Here is a 15683-nt window from a genome sequence, read left to right as displayed (position 1 = left end):
CATGGGTATGAAATGTACAGTGTGGGGAATATAGGTGAAAATAATATAATATCGTTGAATAGTGACAGATGGCAAATAGACTTCCTGTGGTGATCATTTAAAAATGTATAGAAATACTGAATTACTATGTTGTACACCAGAAACTAACATAGTATTGTAGGTCAATTATACCTCAAAAACAAACAAACAAACTGACAAAAAAAAGAGATTAGATTCTGGAGGTCAGGGTGGGGAGAGAGGGAATTGGACTATGGTAGTCAAAAGGTAGAAACTTCCTGTTATAAGTATTAGAGAAGTATTTTACAACACTGATAAGTGTAATTAACACAAATGTATGTTCTATATGAAAGTTAAGAGAGTAAATCCTAAGAGTTCTCATCACAATGAAAAATACACTTTTTCTTTTATTTTGTATCTATATGAGATGATTAATGTTCACTAAACTTATTGTGGTAATAATTTCATGAGGTATGTAAGTCAAATCATTGTGCTGTATACCCTAAACTTACACAGTGCTGTATGTCACCAATATTTCAATAAAACTGGAAGAAAAAAACACATAATATCTGCAAAGTGCAATAAAATGAGGTATGCCTGTATGCATTTAAGGTTCCAACATGTCTTTTCATGGCTTGACAGCTCATTTCCTTTTAGTGCTAAACAATATTCCTTTGGATGCACCACAGTTTATTTATCCATTCACCTACTGAGGGACATCTTGGTTGCTTCCAATTTTTTGGCAATTATGAATAAAGCTGCTATAAATATATAGAAAAAAGATTTAATGCAATCCCAAAGAAAATCCAAGCAGCCTCTTCTGGAGAAACTGACATACTGAGTCTAAAAATCATATGAAAATGCAAAAGACCTCAAATGGGCAGAACAATTGTGAGAAAGAACAAAGTTGGAGAAACTACACTACATGTTTACACCGCATGCTTTTACGGCTTACTATAGAGCTACAATAATCAAGACAATGTAGTATTAGCATTAGGAGAGACACAGAGAACAGAACAGAGTCCAAAAACATACCCATACATACATGGTCAAAGGTGCCAAGGCAATTCAACAGAGAAAGAATTGGGCTTCCAAAAATGGTGCTGAAACAACTGAATAGATGGGGAGAATGAAGCTAGACTCTTAACCTCATAGCATATGACAACTGTTGCTAAGGACATGGAGCAAATGGAACCCTCATACATCGCTGGTAGGAATGCAAAACAGTGCAGCCACTTTAGAAAACACTTTGGAAGTTTCCTATACAGTTAAGTATATACTTACTCTATAGCCCAGCAATCTCATACCTAGGTATTTACTTAAGAAAAAGGAAAACATATGTCCACACAAAGACTTGTATTCAGATGTTCAAAGCAGCTTTATTTGTAATAGCCACTGGAAACAACCCAAATGTCCAAAACTGGTGAATGGTGAAACCAATTGTGGTATGTCTATTCAAATGGAATAATAATCAGCAGTAAAAAGGAACAAACTAGGGATGCATGCAACAACATGGATAACCGCAAACGTACTATGCTACGTAAAACAACTCAGACTCAAAACACAACACACCATATGACTCCATGTATTTGACATTGTGGAAAAGGCAAATGTATAGATACAGAAAACAGATCAATGTGGTTACCTGTGGCTGTGTTAGGGGAAAGAATGACTATAAAAGGACATGAGGGAAGTTTTTGCAGTGATGGAACTTTTCTACATCTCTATCTTTGGGTGGCACTTATACAAGTGAATGGGTTTATCAAAACTCATAGGACTGTGCACTAAAAATAGGTAAAATTTACTGCATGTAAAACATACTTCGATAAACCTGGCATGTCTATTGATCTATCTATACATACACAACCTCAACGGCTAACATTTACTGGCTATTTATGGAATGTCAGGTAATGTCACTTAAGCCTCGCAGCAACCCTATGAAGGAGGCACTTTCACTATTCCCATTTTACAGATGGGGAATGACGGCTTAGATGTTAAATAACTTGTCCAAGCATCTAGCAGCTCACAGAGCTGAGATTCAAACTAAGATCTATTTGCCTGCAAAGTCCTTTTAATTGAGTACTATATGATACTCACTTTATACTAGTAATTCAACATTCTTGGAAAAGCATCTGCACAGATATACACTGAGGATTAACCGTGATCTCAAGCGGGGAGGATTAAAGACAGTCTTTATACTCTTGCTTATGATTTCTGATTTTTCTGCAAGGTACATACACTATTTTTGTATTATAAGAAACTTCAATTGCAAAAAAAGGGGAAGATTTTATGAAGATGAGACCCACAAAATTCAACTCAGAAGCAAACCTCCAAGAGTGTAAACAACGAGAGGACGACCAGATTTGGAGAGGTTGCTAACTAGAGGGTCTATATAGCCTTTTATTAGAATATGACTAATACTTTCATAGTACTCTCCACCACAAAATCAGGGTTATATGTACCTCATAAGGTGGCTGTGGATATAAGATAATGAATATGAAAAGTGCTTTGTGTAAAGCATTAATAGTGGTTCTCAAAATTTTTTGTATCAGGATTCCTTTACACTCTTAAAGATGACTGAGGACTCTAAAGTGCTTTGTTTATATGGGTTATACCTATTGCTATTTACTGTATCCGATTTTAAAACTGTTACTTAAAAAATATTTATTACTTCATTAAAAATAACAATAATAAACACATTACATGTTAACATAAACAACATAATTTTAATGAAAAAAACTATTTTCAAAAATTGTTTTTAGTTTTGCAATTTTAAAAAATGTCTGGCTTCATAGCAGACACCTAGATTATATCTATATCTGCATTCATTCTGTTGAAGCATGTTGTCTGGGTTCAAAGCATCTGAAGAAAAAAGCTGATGTTACAGAGATATGTCATCAGAAAAGAACTGAGTATTTTAATTGCTCTTTCAGATAATGGTGGATATTTTTATTCAACAGGACACCAAAACTCAACAAGTGGTAGTTCCTTGGTGTGGAATCTGAAACGCTATCAATGAACTTTTTTTTTTTTTTTGGCCACAGAGATCTTAGCTCCCAGACTAGGAATTAAACCTGGGCCCTTGGCAGTGAAAGCACTGAGTCCTAACCACTGCACCGCCAGGGAATTCCTTCAACGAACTTTTTGTAGTCTGCTACCTTAAAATCCACTGGTCTCTCTTGCACTTAAAAAAAATAATAATTAATTAATTGGCTGCATTGGGTCTTTGTTGCTGTGCATGGGCTTTCTCTAGTTGTGGCAAGCAGGGGCTACTCTTCGTTGAGGTGCACAGGCTTCTCATTGCAGCCGCCTCTCCCACTGTGGAGCACGGGCTCCAGGTGTGAGGGCTTCAGTAGCTGTGGCACGTGGGCTCAGCAGTTGTTGTGCACGGGCTTAGTTGCTCTGCGGCACGTGGAATCTTCCCAGATCAGGGCTCAAACCCATGTCCCCTGCATTGGCAGGCGGATTCTTAACACTGTGCCAGCTGGGAAGTCCCTCTCTTGCACTTTGAATGAATCTTTTATCCCTGTATGACTATAATGTCAAGTAGGTTGACCAGAAAATATCAGTTTACTGAGTAATGAAGATCTTTAAATGCTAACACATTTCACTGTACAATAGCAACAAAAAATCCCATTAGTTATTATGACAACCCATTTCATCAGAAATCTTTTAAGTTTTGGAAGGCTGTCAAGCTCATGGTGGTGAATACAAGTTTTCAAAAATTCAGATTTTCCCTTGAAAGCCCAAGTTTTACCAAGCAAAGCAAAAAACACCATCAGTTGTTTTCCTCGAAGTGACAGGTGCACTTGCATTTTTGAGCAAATGTCTGCCAAACAGCCTAAGACACTTCACCACAATCTTGTCTGGTAATTGTCCTTCCAGGTAAAAATGGTGTTCTACGCAAAAAGCAGCTTGCAACTCAGGCACAGGAGTGCTTTCCCTTGAGTCCACCACCACACTTCAGTATACGGCAGATGGTCTTTATGCCTCCTTCCTATTTCGTCACCCTGAATATTAAAACAGCTGTGCACGCAAGGATCAAGATTGAATGAGACTGGTATTTTTTTCTGCTTTATTAAGGAGTTTCTTAAGTGAAGCTGACTTTTTTTTTTTAAACCGCAAGCACACTGTGAAGCACACTGTGAAGCATCCAATGACAACTACGAAGTACGATTTCCTGGCACCAGCGTGATTTGCGCTCCGGTGCCAGCAGTTTACCCACCACAGTGCAAATGTCAACCCAGAGAAAGAGGCCAAGAATGTCTTGCTATTATTATGAAAATAGTTCTGACCTCCCAGACCCTGGAAAGGTTCTCAAGGCCCCAAGGGGGTCTGTGAAAAATAGTTTGATAGACGCTGCACTAAATGCATGTTAGTTATGACTGTTCCTGCTCAGAAACAAGGGGAGGCTTTTACAAGCGGCCACAAAGAAAAAGAGAGTTACCACTGAAAGATGGCAAGAGAGGAATGACTTCGTTCCTAGACTTAGGAGAAGAAGTGGGTTTGAGGGGCATTCACGAGCTGACAGAAATGGAGTGATCACCACAAGTAGAGAGAGTTAGCAGCCGAGAGGGCTTTTTCCCTCCGACAGCACAGGGGAACATCACAAAATCTAGAAAATCAGAACCAACTTATCAACCGAAGCCCTTGGGTATACATATCATTACCAGAAACAATGGACTAGAAAACAGAAAGGATATTTAAAAGGAAACAGTGGATTAGAACACTAAGCAATGCAAGCACAATGCAAACACAGGGCTCACAGGTAAATGAGATAATATGCCAAGGCAAAATTTTTCTGAAGGAGTTTCAGACTATAAACAAAAAATAGATGCGGTGCGAGGAGAGTAAATGTGGTGAGTTAAATTCATTACCTTCCCTAAAAGAGTTCTCTTATTTAATAGAATAAAAGAGTAGTGGAAATAATGAAAATGAAAATGTTGACAAAGTAAGTACTTTATAATTTTTGACATAATTTAAAGGGAAATTAAGAGCTCTGGGTCTACTACACGAAAAAATTAAAAATATAAAGGAAACAAGATGAACTTACAAGAGGACAAATAATAGTACAAAATATAACTCCTTCACATACTGGTGTTGGAAAAATATAGAGAGGATGAAGTGTCCTGGTATTAGTTTTCTATTGCTGACATACAAAATTAGCACCAACTTAGTGGCTTAAAAAGTATCTTTACAGTTCTGAATGTTGAAAGTCTGAAATGGTGTCACTGGGCGAAAATCAAGGTGTCACCAGGGCTGTGATCCTTCCGGAGGCTCTACGAGAGAACGCTTCTGCATCTTACCAGCTTCTAGAGGCCGCCTCAGAGCCTGGCTCATGAGCCCCTGTGCCAGTTTCAAAGCTCCAGCACTCCGCCCCACACTGACTCACTCTCATCTCCTCTTCTGCCTCCCTCTTCTACATTTAAGACCTGGGATTATGGGCCCAGCCAGAGAATCCAGAATAATCTCCCTGTTTTCAGGTCAGCTGATTAGCAACCATAATTCCAGCTGCTACCTAAAGTTCCATGTAATGGAACATATTCCCAGGTTCCAAGCATTAGGATGTGGGCATATCTGGGGGAGGGGTGTCATTATTCTACCTATCGCAGGCCAAAAATAAGAAAGGTCACTTACTGGATTAAAAAATTAAATCTAAATCTGTTGCAGTCAAGTCACACTTGCAACCAATGTCAAAAGTCAAACCGACTACCAGAAAGAAGATGACACAGGTTTACCGTGACTGAGTCAGGACAAGAGAAGCAGTTTACTAGTACAGTAATTTGATAAATTAGATTTCAAAGCAAAAAGCATTAAAATGACTAATAAGAAAAATCTAAATAATGAAAACCTAACAACATGACCATAGGCTATGGAAATAATCTGACAATATTTCTTTTAAAAATATACAGAGATATTTTCATTGTGGGCTTCTACATGCTACTATTAAACCATGACAGAAAAAACAGACAAAGTTCCTTAGGAAACTATGAAAATGAACATAAGAGTAGATAAAAATAGCATGGTTCTATTGAGAGAATTAAGTAGCAGAACAAAAAAAAATATGCTTTCTTTACATGTGTACGGATTTCTCCAGAGGGAAAACAGGCTCATGGGGGCAGCAATACACAATACGCACGCACGAATCTAATTTAAAACTTAAACAATTGTTTGCGTGTGTGGGAAAGAAACAGTCTGTGCTTTGAAGATGTTCAAAGGCTAACAGGAGCAGCGGGGTTCATCTAGCAAAAGGTAAGTATAGGGACTTCCCTAGTGGTCCAGTGGTTACAACTTCGCCTTCCAATGCAGGGGGTAAGGGTTCGATCCCTGGCAATCCCTGGTTGGGGAGCTAAGATCCCACATGCCTTGGCCAAAAAACCAAAACATGAAACAGAAGCAATATTGAAACAAATTCAATAAAGACTTTAAAAATGGTCCACATCAAAAAAAAAAAAAAAAAACTTTAAAAGATTTAGGCAAATGCTTTATCTCCTATTTAAAAAAAATTAACTCTATATCATGGTACAGTGGGACATGGAAGGTTCATTTCCCTGGGAGAGCTGGGAAGGGAGGTGCGGTTTTGGGGATAGGGAATTCCTGACAAAGGGGAGAAGATTTTTTAAAGCACGAGTCAGTCTTTTGTATCCCAGGAGACTGGAACACACAGAGTACATTCTGTAAACCTTGCGGGGTGGAGTGCTCAGGAGACAGGAGAACAGGCACCAGAGGAAACAGGGGAAAGGCAGAATGGGGTAAGAAGGTAGGAGGATTTGAATATCAAGGTAAAATCCTTAGAATTTAATACTAGGCAATAGGGGGCCACTGAAGATTTTCTGAGCAAAAGGGTGACAGAAGGTAGAGAAGAGTGTGTAAGATAGCCTGTAGTTAGTAGCGACTGGAGGCAGAAATTCTACACAAGTCATAATAAACTGACAAAAGTAGACTGAAAATTGCCTAACCTTATGGATTTTTTCAACAGCCACTTGTTAAGCAATGTAGATTATTTGTGCAACTATATTTGAACCTCAGCTTCCTCACAAGCAAAATGCAGATAACACTACCTCTACCAGGCAGCACCAAGGTCAGGGTTAAATAACCTACCAGGAAGCACTCACTGCAGAGCTTGGCACCAAGCAGGTAATACTCCATAAAGGTTAGTTTCCTTCCTTAGATAATGACTAAAACAAGAGTGAAACAGAATTATTACAGAATATTTAAAATACTACTAAAACACAACTGAAACATCAAAACACCTGGGCTGTTGCCAAAGCAAAGCTCAGAGAAAGTGTATTCAACTCCAAAAGTGTCAATCAAAGCAAAAAAGAAAAGAAAGAAAAAAGAGACAAAAGGAAAACCAGTAAACTGAGTTTCCATCCAAGAACTTCAGAGGGAAAAAACCAAAGGAGCCAAAGTATGTAAATAAAAAAATAAAAGTAGAAATGTAGATACAAAATGAAATCAATAAGTAACATGAACAGCTGGCTCTTTGAAAAAATGAACAACTCCAGAGTCAATCAAATAAAACAAATTAATACCATCAGAAATTATAAACGGTGGAATTTATACACACGTTGTTAATGGGGGGGGGGAAGAATAGTATCTCAACAATACCAATACATTTAGACCCAAGTGAAAAAGATGACTGCATATTAAGTAGGAAATTTCAAACCTGACTGGCAAGAAGAGATTATGACACAGCAGTAACACAGCAATAAGAAAGTTTAGTTTTTAAAAAAGCCTAAACTACGAGTTACTTTTCAAGAAACATTCAGACCAGAGTCCAAGTATAAAAACAGACTGCTCAATTCTCCACAAACCAGCAAAGGGAGGTTCCAATGGATATTCTGGCATCAAACCACTACTTCCTCAATTTCACTTTTCCAATTACACCTTAAAAATAGATTTACTTCACTCTCATCTGAATGTGTAATGCCAGCACAAGATCACTAAATAGTGTCACATGGGTCAAACTACAAAGCTAGTACCCTCTCTGAAATGTACACAGAGCTTTCTGCTTGAGGCTCAAATTCCCTCTCCACCTTGGGGGGAAGGGAAAAGGATTTAGAGAGGGAGGAAAATATACCTAGTAGAGAGATGACTCTATGAGTATAAAAGTTCTAGTATCTTGCTTTTTGCAAGTCAAAAGAATGCAACTGGACTTTTTAGAGCCATTAGGCACATATGCACACACACATGCTCTGAGTGACACATCCCTGTGAGTGCCTCTCTGCCTACAACTTCGGAGAATGGCTCCAACTGACAAACTGCTACTTGACGCTCTCCCAACGTTTTAAAGGAACTGCACCTCTTACACTGAGCAGAACCTTATGGACGAAATTTAAAGTCATTTACTGGCAAGAAAGTACAAAAGCCAAAAAAAACCCCAAATCACTCTTGAGGAGGACTAGACAGAGGCCAGGCCTGTGGGAACTGTTTCCCAGCTGCGAGGTGAGTCACTCTCTCCATATTGGGTTGCTTATACATACACTCATTAAGATAAGGGGATATGGAAGCCCTGTGTGAATGATGGATTTTACCTATTTTAGTTGCTACTAGCATTACAAAAAGAAAAGTTGAAACCATCTAATTTAGCAATCATTTTTCTATTAGGTCATAGGTGACAAAGTACGAATTGTCAATTATGAAGAGCCTATCTCGAGTTCAAGGCTTTCATCTTAAATTCTAGTCTTCTTATACAGGCATGGCCTATGCTCAGGCAAGGCAATTAGAAACCCCAGGCTCAATATTAGGAAGCTTCATTCCCAAAGTCCTAGGAAACTATCTAAAACGCCTCCAATCCACCGTCTCTCCCCTACAACAGAGTTCCCAGTGGCTCACATCTATCTGTACTCAACATCCACTCATACAGTACATTTACCGAACACCTCACCATCCTGGCCTTCAAAGAACTCACAGCCAAGAAAAATACGTGTGTAATTAGCAAGTAATGGGAATGATATTTTTGAAAGCAGAAATTCTGCATTCAAATGAGACTTGTCTCCTTTAAACAGTCCCCCCGGGAGGCAATGCACTAATTCCACTTCATTGCTCAAACCATCCTTGGCGCTTTCCTCCTGGACTTGCCTTGAGAGCCTGCAGTCTGTTCTTCTGAATACCCTCAACAGTGCCAAATCTTCACTGAGAGTGGATTTTTGGAAACGTCCAAAAGTCAGTCAGAGCCAAGTTTAGTGAATAGGATGTGATCAAACTAGGTGGCACTATTTTGGTTAAAAAATGATATATGATTATAAAGCCATGAGATGGGCTTCCTAGGTGGCGCAGTGGTTGAGAGTCTGCCTGCCAATGCAGAGGTCACGGGTTCGATCCCAGCTCCAGGAAGATCCCACATGCCACGGAGCAACTAAGCCCGTGTGCCCAAAAAAAAAAAAAAAAAAAAAAAAGCCATGAGATGGAGTCTCATATGATTTGCTTCAAAGGAAATTTCAGATGAGTAACAAGGGGTATGAGCAATGGAATAGGTATATATTTATCTTTTCCCTAAGCAACTTCTCTGAAAGAGAATACTCATTTGGATGCGTAAGCTCGAATGCAAGGTTTGCTTTGTTTAATCACAACTCATAAATAGAAGGCTTCTTACTGGACCTACTGTGTCATGGTCCAGGTGGGGGGGTGTCACTAAATTAGAGAGGGGCGTGGCAGACCGGAAAGAGCACTGGTTTCCAAAGGAAAACGGCTTGATAGAATCCTGACTTGGCCCCTCACTGTCTGTGTGACTTTAGGGAAGTCACAAGCTAAACAAGGCTGATATCGAACTCACAGGGCTGTTGTAAAGACTCAAGATAATGGGTACAGAGCACTGACATTGCGCCTGGCACGTGGTAGGTGTCCCATAACTCATAGCTATTATTAATAATAACCTCAGTATAATTGACAGGCTTTTCTTACTATAGGCAGTTTGAGATGACAGAACGACAGATAAACAGACACTTGGGTGGTGAAGGTTCATTACCAGCACTGACATACACTCACTAGTGATGGAGCTGGAGCCTGCTTAAAAAAAAAAAAATAATAATGTGTCAAAAGAATTTATAGTAATTGTTAACACTATGTGTAGTAGTTTTAAGTCCCATGACAAGCATTGCCTGCAATGCCCCTACCACACTGACCTTCCACCATCTTAACACACCAAGCCCTCCCATGACCCTGCACCTCTGCATACTTTGTCCCTCCCAAGATGCCTTTCCTGCCCTCCTGTCTGACAAAAGCCTATAATTATATCCTTCAAAATCGAACTGTGGAACCTTCCCTGTCCACGCTAGACAGAATTAGTGGCTCTGCCTCTGGTGCTCCCACAGCATTTGGTTCTTCAGTTCCTGTCTCTGGACGCCTCGTCCTCTGCTGAATTTTAATCTGTTTCCATTTCTGCTTCTTCCACTAGGCTTGAGTGTGGAGAGGGACCAGGTCCCATTCACTTTTATACTTCGAGCACCCAGCACATCTCGGGCATACAGTAGGAACCAGGGAGATGCGTGATGAAGGAATACTTTGCATATACTTTACAAACTCCTCTTAAAGGCCAGGTAGCTGCCTTTTGTTAATTACCAGCAATCACATTCAATTTTCCTGACTTCAAATAAGAGAGGATCACTCGCACAGGCTCCAGAATGGCTTTAGAAGTTGCAGCATGGACATTTCTAAATGCTACTGACCTCAGGACTCCACGCCCACATGACAGAACACCCAGAGCAGCATTCCTCAGCCTTGTCCCAGTCCAGGATACCTGCGGGATGCACCACACTCCATCTGGAGCTCACTGCAGCTGACTTGGAAGGCCTAGCAGAGTCCTCACAGCCTTTGAGCACTGCCTGGCTACCAGGGCTGAAGGGCCTTCTCTGAGCCAGCAAATGCACAAGGTAGCAGGAAATTCCAATGCTCCGTGGCAGAGACAGGGTGCCGGCTTAATGCCACCTACTCCTACATCTCTACCTTCCAGGAACACCTCAGGATCTGAGTCTGTCAATTCTGTATACTTTTTTTTTTTAAGAACTTTTATTGAGATATAATTGACATACAATAAACTGCATATATTTAAAGTGTACAATTTCATATTTTTTTCTTATTAGTAATGTATATATGGCAACCCCCGTATAGTTCTAAGAGTCTGCCTATTCCATAAATAGGGCTCTCTAGCTGTTAGGAAGCCTTGGGCGTTCAGGGAAGGACTTGGTGGATCCAGGGTGTCTGTTTGAGCAAGCCTTAACCTATGTAACTAAAAAGAAGCTCAGAATCAACCAGTGCCGAGCCATGTGGAAACAGGCAGAGGGTCAGCTGGCAGTCCTGTGCATCTGAGTGTTGACAGTTGTGAATCATTCTCTGTCAGGGCAGTTTTCCAGAGCCTTGGCGATACAGCAGCAGATTCAGACTCGCCAAGATCAAAAGGTTGGAAAGGAGATCTGGAGCCATGGCCCATGCCTTGGGACCCACCACACCATGACAATGACTATCTCTGTGACATACACAATCCGCAAAGTCAAGGCAGCCACTGTCTGCTTAGTGTCACAGTGTTCTCAGCTCTCCAATGGAATGAATGGCTGCATTCTGAAGGAAGGAAGAGGGTGAAAGAGAACCAGGCCACAGACCATGAGGAAGACAGTGACTCTGGAGAGTAAGTCATTCATTCATTCATCCATCCATCCCACAAATACTTTTTGAGCCAGATACTATTCTGGGTATGCAGGCTACCATAACGCACGGAGTCATGGTCCTGTCCCCATGGAGCTTATAGTTTCATAGGGGAGACAGGCACTAATCAAACAAGCACACAGACAAATACAAGGGTATAGATGAGTGTATGATGCAGGAGCACAGCACACTACATGGATTGTACAAACGGCTCAGTGGGCTGTTCGGGGAAGTCAGAAAAGCTGCCCTCAGCAAGCAACAAGTGAGCTGAGATCTCAAGGAGAAACAGGAGTTACCTAGGTGAGGAGGAGAGAGAGGGAAACATTTCTGGCAAAGAGAACAGTATGTGCCAAGGTGCTGGGCTAGGAGGGGGCTGTTGAAGTGGCTCTGCACTCCAAGCAGCAGCACCAAGGTTTGAGGCCCCGGCACAAGGTAACCTCCTGTCTACAGCCCTCAGTTTGCTCTCGAGCTGTCTGGAAGTTCCTTTTCAGCATGGAGCAAGACTAAAAATTAAAGAACGATGTCAAAGACAAGGTGTGCCCGTGACACATGACACACCACCAGCTGAAAACTGGCACCTGCAGATATTAGCTGGCCACCGTGTCAGCAGTCCCCAGCATGAGGAAACACCGCTCGCTCCCACTGACTCAACAGGGCATCAGGAAGACAGCATCCTATAAAAGACCTTTAAACTTGTTAGGGAGATGTGCCTCTCAATCCCGGCAGAATTAAAGGGCTGATAAATATGTTGATGTTTACTACAAACCTGTTTAGATACCTGGTATTTAACTGCAATTTTCATGTGCCAATTTCAGGGGGAACAAAGAAGCTACAGGAAAAAATGGTTAAGGATGTTATCTGTGCAGCACTCTTTTGCTGCGGCAACTCAGTTTGATCACTCCAGGCAGCTGTTTGTGGCTTTAGAATGATCTGTCACCTTGCAAAATTGTCCTGGAAACTTCTATATGTAAAGCACTTTGCAATCAATCATTAATTTGGCCTCGCTATCCTGCTGAGAGATTATACTCATTCTGCCGATAAAACAGACAGATAAGTGAGTGGCCCAAGGACACAAAACAATTCAGCTTCTACTTATCTTTCTTATCACCATCGCCAAACAATGTAGACACACAAGGCCTATCCAACTCCAGCACCAACCCTGCTACCCTGGAGACCAACCCTGGCCCCTAGGAGCAGCATAGGAGGGCACTACAGTCAGTTCTCCGTTACCTGCTCTCAACATGCTCCTCTATGCAGAGCGCCTTCAAGGCTGACAGTAATAATGACTGCACTATGCAGGGACCCTGGCGCTGCAGACTAGACAGAACACGAACTCGGTGATGCTCCAAGAGGAGTAAGAGCACCCAGGAAGTCACAATGGCTCGTAGCTTAAAATGTCACCGTCCCTAAGGAGACTGCACTCCCAACACACACACATTCATCCTCTCTCTCTCTCTCCCAAGACTTCCTTGCATTCCCCACAAGCAGCCCCAACAGTGGTCTCGGCTAGGCTCCCACAGCACAACCCTGTACATTGCTGTCAATCATGTATGTGCCAGCCCTTCTCCACTCCCACGCTGGGCCCTCCCAGCAGCTGAAGCACCCAGCATGGGACCTAGCATAGGAAAGGTTTATTGAGTGTGTGGCTTCCACCAGCACATATGGGAGCTAGGCACTCCCTTCACAGAGCAGTGGACTCTGGAGATCAGCTAGGCCAACTCCTTATTTTTCAAATGAGCAGAGAATCCCCCAGTTACATACGGCCTGGTCTCCAATTCAGGCTCACTTTAGTCCCACAAACATCTGACAAGTGCCTACTATGTGTCAGACACAATGGGAGCTGCTAGGAACAGAGATTTGAGCAGGAGTTCACAGCCTGGGGAGGTAACAGAGTTACAGAGCACTTGGGCAAGTGCAAGGACAGACGCTTGATTCCTCAGCCAGTGTTTCCTTCCATCCTGTCCACTGGCTAGTCCCCATCTGGGAAATAGGACAGCAATATCTACTTCCTGCAAGTAAACTTACAGTCAAGGCTGATGAGAAAACACGTACGGAAAATTGTCAGGTTCACCCCCAAAAGGCGTTACGTAAGGTCCTAACCATACCCTGACACGGACTCTAAGGATTCAACAGTGTTCCAGATATAAGTTCCACAAAGGAGCAAACAAGCGAGGGATGGGCATACGTCCAAGGCAAACCTCAAGGGCCTGAGGAACTGCAGGAAACAGCTGCGGTGGGGGGTAGGGGTGTCGGGTCAAGTGAACCGGCCCTGGCGCCGGAAACGGAGGCAGGCAGCGGGTGCCAGAAGATGGAGCGGAGAGAGGGAAGTTGGGACAGCGACGAGGGAAGGAGGGAGAGCAAGCGGAGGGGCACGGGGTTCCCGCGGGGCGAGGGCCGCGGCCAGGTTCTAGATGGGGAGACGGGCCGGGGCTGAAGACACTGGGCGCGGGAGGAGGCAGCGGGCCGGCGCCGAGGCCGATCGGTTTTCCGGGGAGGCTCGGGCAGGCCCCGCCGCCCGCCGCAGCATCACGGCCGCCGCGCCTCCCCGAGCCTTGCGGGCGGCGCCTCACCTTGGGTTGAAGTCCTGGAAGAGGCCCCTCAGGTTCATGGCGGAGAACTTCACCGTGGCGTCCTCCTCCACCTCCCCCCTTGCCGCCGCGCCGCGCAGCTTGCGCGTTACAGCGGGTTCATGGTGCCAGCGGTAGCCGCGTCGCCGCCGCCGCCCGCCGCCGCCCGCCGCCGCCCGCCGCCGCCCGAGAAACCTGACCTCCGCCCCCGCCCCCTTCCGGGCTTCCGTAAGGCCTCCGCGCATGCGCCCAGAGCCACACCCCCTCTGGCGGGAAAAATGCAGCGCGCCATGCGCGACGGCGCCGCCCCGTTTCGCGGCGCGCAGAGGCCCAGGCCCTCGGCTCCCGCACGGGGCGGAGGAGACGGCGGGGGCGACAGAGGCCGGAGGGACAGGGGGCCCAGGGGGAGCCACGGAGAACCGAGAGGGGCCACTGACTCGGTGCAGGCCCGCGGGGAGGGAGCGCGCCTCCCGGGAGTCCCGCGGGGAGATCTTCTTGGACACCTGTCACCTTGGCCCGCGCTGCCTTCTGGAGGTTTCCCCCAGCGAGAACTGAGCCTTAGGGGTTGTGGCCCGGGTGACACGTTGCATTTTGGCAATCTTCTCCCAGGCTTCACCTGTCAAATCTGCCAGTGGCTGCGTCTCAGCTTCCCTCCCAAGGCCCAAGCCAGCGCCATGGAGATAGGCTGGCAGTCCCAAACTCGGGCTACCCTGCACCAAAGTCATCTGCCCTCCCTACCGCCTTCCCTTCCTCGGTTGCCTCTCTCCGTTGGCAGCAGACCTATTCATGGGGTTGGGGGACGGGGAGTTGCCCAAAGTGGAAACCTGGAAGGCATCCTCACTTTGCTAACCTAGTTCAGAGACTCCTTGGCTCCTGCCTAGACTCTGTGGTCACCTCCCACCTGGCCCAGCTCTTCTTCCACTCTAAGCCATCCTATTTATAACTGGCAGGTTCATTTTCCTTGGGCAAATCAACATCTTTGAGCCTTATATTTTCTCCTCTGCAAGATGGAGATGATAAAACTTACTTCCTAAACTTGTTGGGAAGATTCAGTGAGGTAGCGTGCATAACACTGCCTGGTGCACATTCGGTGCTCAGAGAACTGCTATCTGGTACTTCTTAATAGGCCTACCTCCTCAAGGAGTCTGTTTACTTTTGGCATTAGAGAGCAGGACAAGCTCACAGCAAGTGGCCTGGTCTACCTTCTTCACTTCCGGCTGAGTTAGTTTTCCATGAGCACAGCAATACCTTAGAGGTTAGTCTGGTATCATCATGGATAATAGTTGTACTTTGTTACAATAGCAGAATTTCACAAATGCCAACTTTATAGGATTTAGCCCTGGGGGCAACTTGAGAAGATCACAATTATGATAGTCATACTTTGCCATGATGCATCACCTTTCTTCTGAGAACTTGCAAACATTTCACAAGTGGTAATTAGACTTCCCAAACCCACTGGGGAGTGGGTATTATTAT

General features: G+C 43.8%; 1 protein-coding gene across 1 annotated transcript in view; it reads right to left on the bottom strand.

Annotated features, from left to right (window-relative positions):
• TMEM185A (transmembrane protein 185A) overlaps window positions 1-14373 on the bottom strand; it is a 35950-nt gene extending 21577 nt beyond the window's left edge. The window contains exon 1 of the mRNA XM_057718633.1: window positions 14211-14373. Within this exon, the coding sequence (XP_057574616.1) occupies window positions 14211-14248 (38 nt within the window). The 5' untranslated portion in view covers window positions 14249-14373. The remainder of the gene's footprint in view (window positions 1-14210) is intronic.
• Between the last annotated feature and the right edge of the window lie 1310 nt (window positions 14374-15683).

Source organism: Hippopotamus amphibius, chromosome X (genome assembly GCF_030028045.1).
Source record: "Hippopotamus amphibius kiboko isolate mHipAmp2 chromosome X, mHipAmp2.hap2, whole genome shotgun sequence".
Taxonomy (NCBI): Eukaryota; Metazoa; Chordata; class Mammalia; order Artiodactyla; family Hippopotamidae; genus Hippopotamus; species Hippopotamus amphibius.
The sequence above is the reverse complement of the archived record's forward strand: the minus strand, read 5'-3'. Positions and strand labels throughout refer to the sequence as shown.